Source organism: Peromyscus maniculatus, chromosome 5, assembly GCF_049852395.1.
Source record: "Peromyscus maniculatus bairdii isolate BWxNUB_F1_BW_parent chromosome 5, HU_Pman_BW_mat_3.1, whole genome shotgun sequence".
NCBI classification, from domain to species: domain Eukaryota; kingdom Metazoa; phylum Chordata; class Mammalia; order Rodentia; family Cricetidae; genus Peromyscus; species Peromyscus maniculatus.
The window spans coordinates 104,693,798-104,696,161 of NC_134856.1; the positions used below are offsets into that span (position 1 = coordinate 104,693,798).

At 39.3% G+C, this 2,364-nt stretch overlaps 1 protein-coding gene across 1 annotated transcript; it reads right to left on the reverse strand.

Moving 5' to 3' along the window:
• Positions 1-1,010: 1,010 nt before the first annotated feature.
• LOC102917423 (vomeronasal type-1 receptor 4-like) lies at positions 1,011-1,907 on the reverse strand. Its single transcript, XM_006997926.3, has one exon. The coding sequence runs from the start codon at positions 1,905-1,907 to the stop codon at positions 1,011-1,013; it is 897 nt and encodes a 298-aa protein (XP_006997988.3).
• Positions 1,908-2,364: the final 457 nt, after the last annotated feature.

Below are 2,364 nucleotides of genomic sequence, written 5' to 3' on the forward strand. Positions count from 1 at the left end.
ATATATTCTCTGAATTTGACAAATGCAACTGGACTAGAATTTGTGAATGTAATTCTTACCTGGTATTTATTTTTAGTGTATATAATTTTATTACGTTAAAGTTAAAATCCTTCATTTTTAATTAGACAAAAGGAAGGAAATTCTGTAAAATAATCCTTTTGTATACCGTGAAGACATATTGCTCTCATGGTTACCAAAAAGCTGATTGGTCAATGACTAGGCAGGATTTACGGGACAGAATGCTGGGGGGAAAACTGGAATCAGAAGAGGTGCCATGAGACGTAGAAAGAGCAGAATGTGAAATGCATAGATGAGGTAAATGAGCCTCAGGGAAGCACATAGGTTATTAGAAATGGGTTGATTTAAGTTATAAGAGCTACCTAAAAACCAAGGCTGAGCTATTGGCCAAACATTTATAATTACTATTAAATCTGTGTAGTTATTTGGGGATTGGCTGGTAGGACAAAGCTAGTTGGCAGTCTAGACAGAAAACTCCTCCTACACAGGCCAGCCTCTGGGTGTCTTTCACCCACCTGAGGCTGAATAGCACAAGACAGGCCTGTGGATATCTTCAGACAACCAGGATTGTGAGGGCCCAGGCTGACCTGTATAATGCATTTATTTTCATTCTAAAAATAGCACATAAATTGTATTATTCAATGGGAGTCACTGTGATATTAATGCATTGCCTCTATCATGTATTGATGGTGTGCTTCCATGACTCTTTCTACTACCAGAAGTGGTGATCATGAATGATCCTTTATACACACAAGAGAAATCAGCTATTTCATGGAGGAAGGCAAGATGGAGGAAGGGACAGTTGTGGCTTTGAACTTTCTTCAGCCTCATTATTAGCTAAGCACAGTCACCATTTGTTGAGTGTTTATCCACCACTATGTGTTGAGATACTCTTAGTAGAGACGGTATTATGTGCACCTAAACAAAACTATCAAGTTTTGTGTTTTGTATGCTGAAAGGATACATGGACATTTATCAATGCCTGACCTCTCTTACTGAGTGTGACAACATTTAGTCAGATGTCCATCTCTCTGAATAAGTATGAAGGGGCTGATAACTGCATAACCAAGTGTTAGAAACTCTGGAACATATAGTAATTTGGAATAATTCTCTATGAAGAAAGTAAAATATAAAGAAATAAAACAATCTGCCCAATAGAAGAAAAGAAAACAGAGCATCAGAAGGAGGACACTCTGGGCAGCTCTCAGCTCAGGGGGAGTTCTGTAGAGAAGCTTGGCCTTCTGAAGGTAGAGGACCTGCTGGTGGTGCTTGTGGAGAAGAGATACCATGTAGCCACTGGCCCCTCCCATGGCTCCCTGAAACACTGCATCTCTCAGGACCATGAGGGTGAGAAAAATCCATCTTATTATCCAGCTTTCTGGCAGAAAATAGCAATAATTGATGCCCTTTTTAATCTGTGTTATGTTCACACTGTTGATACTTTTGATGTAATATGGTAAATTCATGCTGATCAAGAAATTGAGTATCCAAAAGAAGAACAGCAAGGAAACAATGTGCTGTGGAGTCTTCAGGGTGAGCCTCTGCCACCTGGAGTGTCTGGGGCTGATGGTGATGGCCTGGACCACAGTGAGGAGACTGCTGGTACAGATGGAGAGGCCCCGGGATGTTCTTGCCAGGTAAACAACAACTTTACAACTGGTGTCATCTAAGAAGTTTCTAAAATTAAAGGCTTCTATAGTCTTCGGCATCCCTTTCGAAAGAAGCATTATGATGTTTGTGAATGCCAAGTGGGCAAGAATGAGGTGTATAGGTTTCTTCTCTGTGTTTTGGAACATGTGCATGTAACTCACAAAAATTGAGATGTTCCCCATGGTGCCAAGCCCAGTGAGACAGAAGAAGACTGTGCCCTTCACAGGGTCCAAAATCATCCTTATATCTGAGGCAGAAATACTTGACCCAGCAAGCACCTTTTTGAAGAAATCAGTAAATCATCATAAGTATCAGAAAAAAAAATTTAAAGCCACTCAGTTTTCTGGAGAATAAGGTAATGATCTATATTATTGTTCAGATTTATTGACCCAGAATTTCCTTGAAGACTTGTTTACAGAAATCTAAATTTCCAAGCTATGTGTTGAACTTAATTACATAATCTCAAATTATACTAGTAACAACAAAATCAAGATGTTGACACAAAAACCAGTTGTAGATCAAGAAGATAAAGCAGAGAGTCTAAATACAAACCAATGCAGCTTCACCCAAAACACACTGATGAAAGTGTAGCCTCAGACAGAAGGCAGAAGCTAGATCCATATTTCTTATATTTCACCAAAAAAAGTGAAAATGTGTTCAAAGCCATGATGTAGGAACTGAACCTCTGGGGATGTA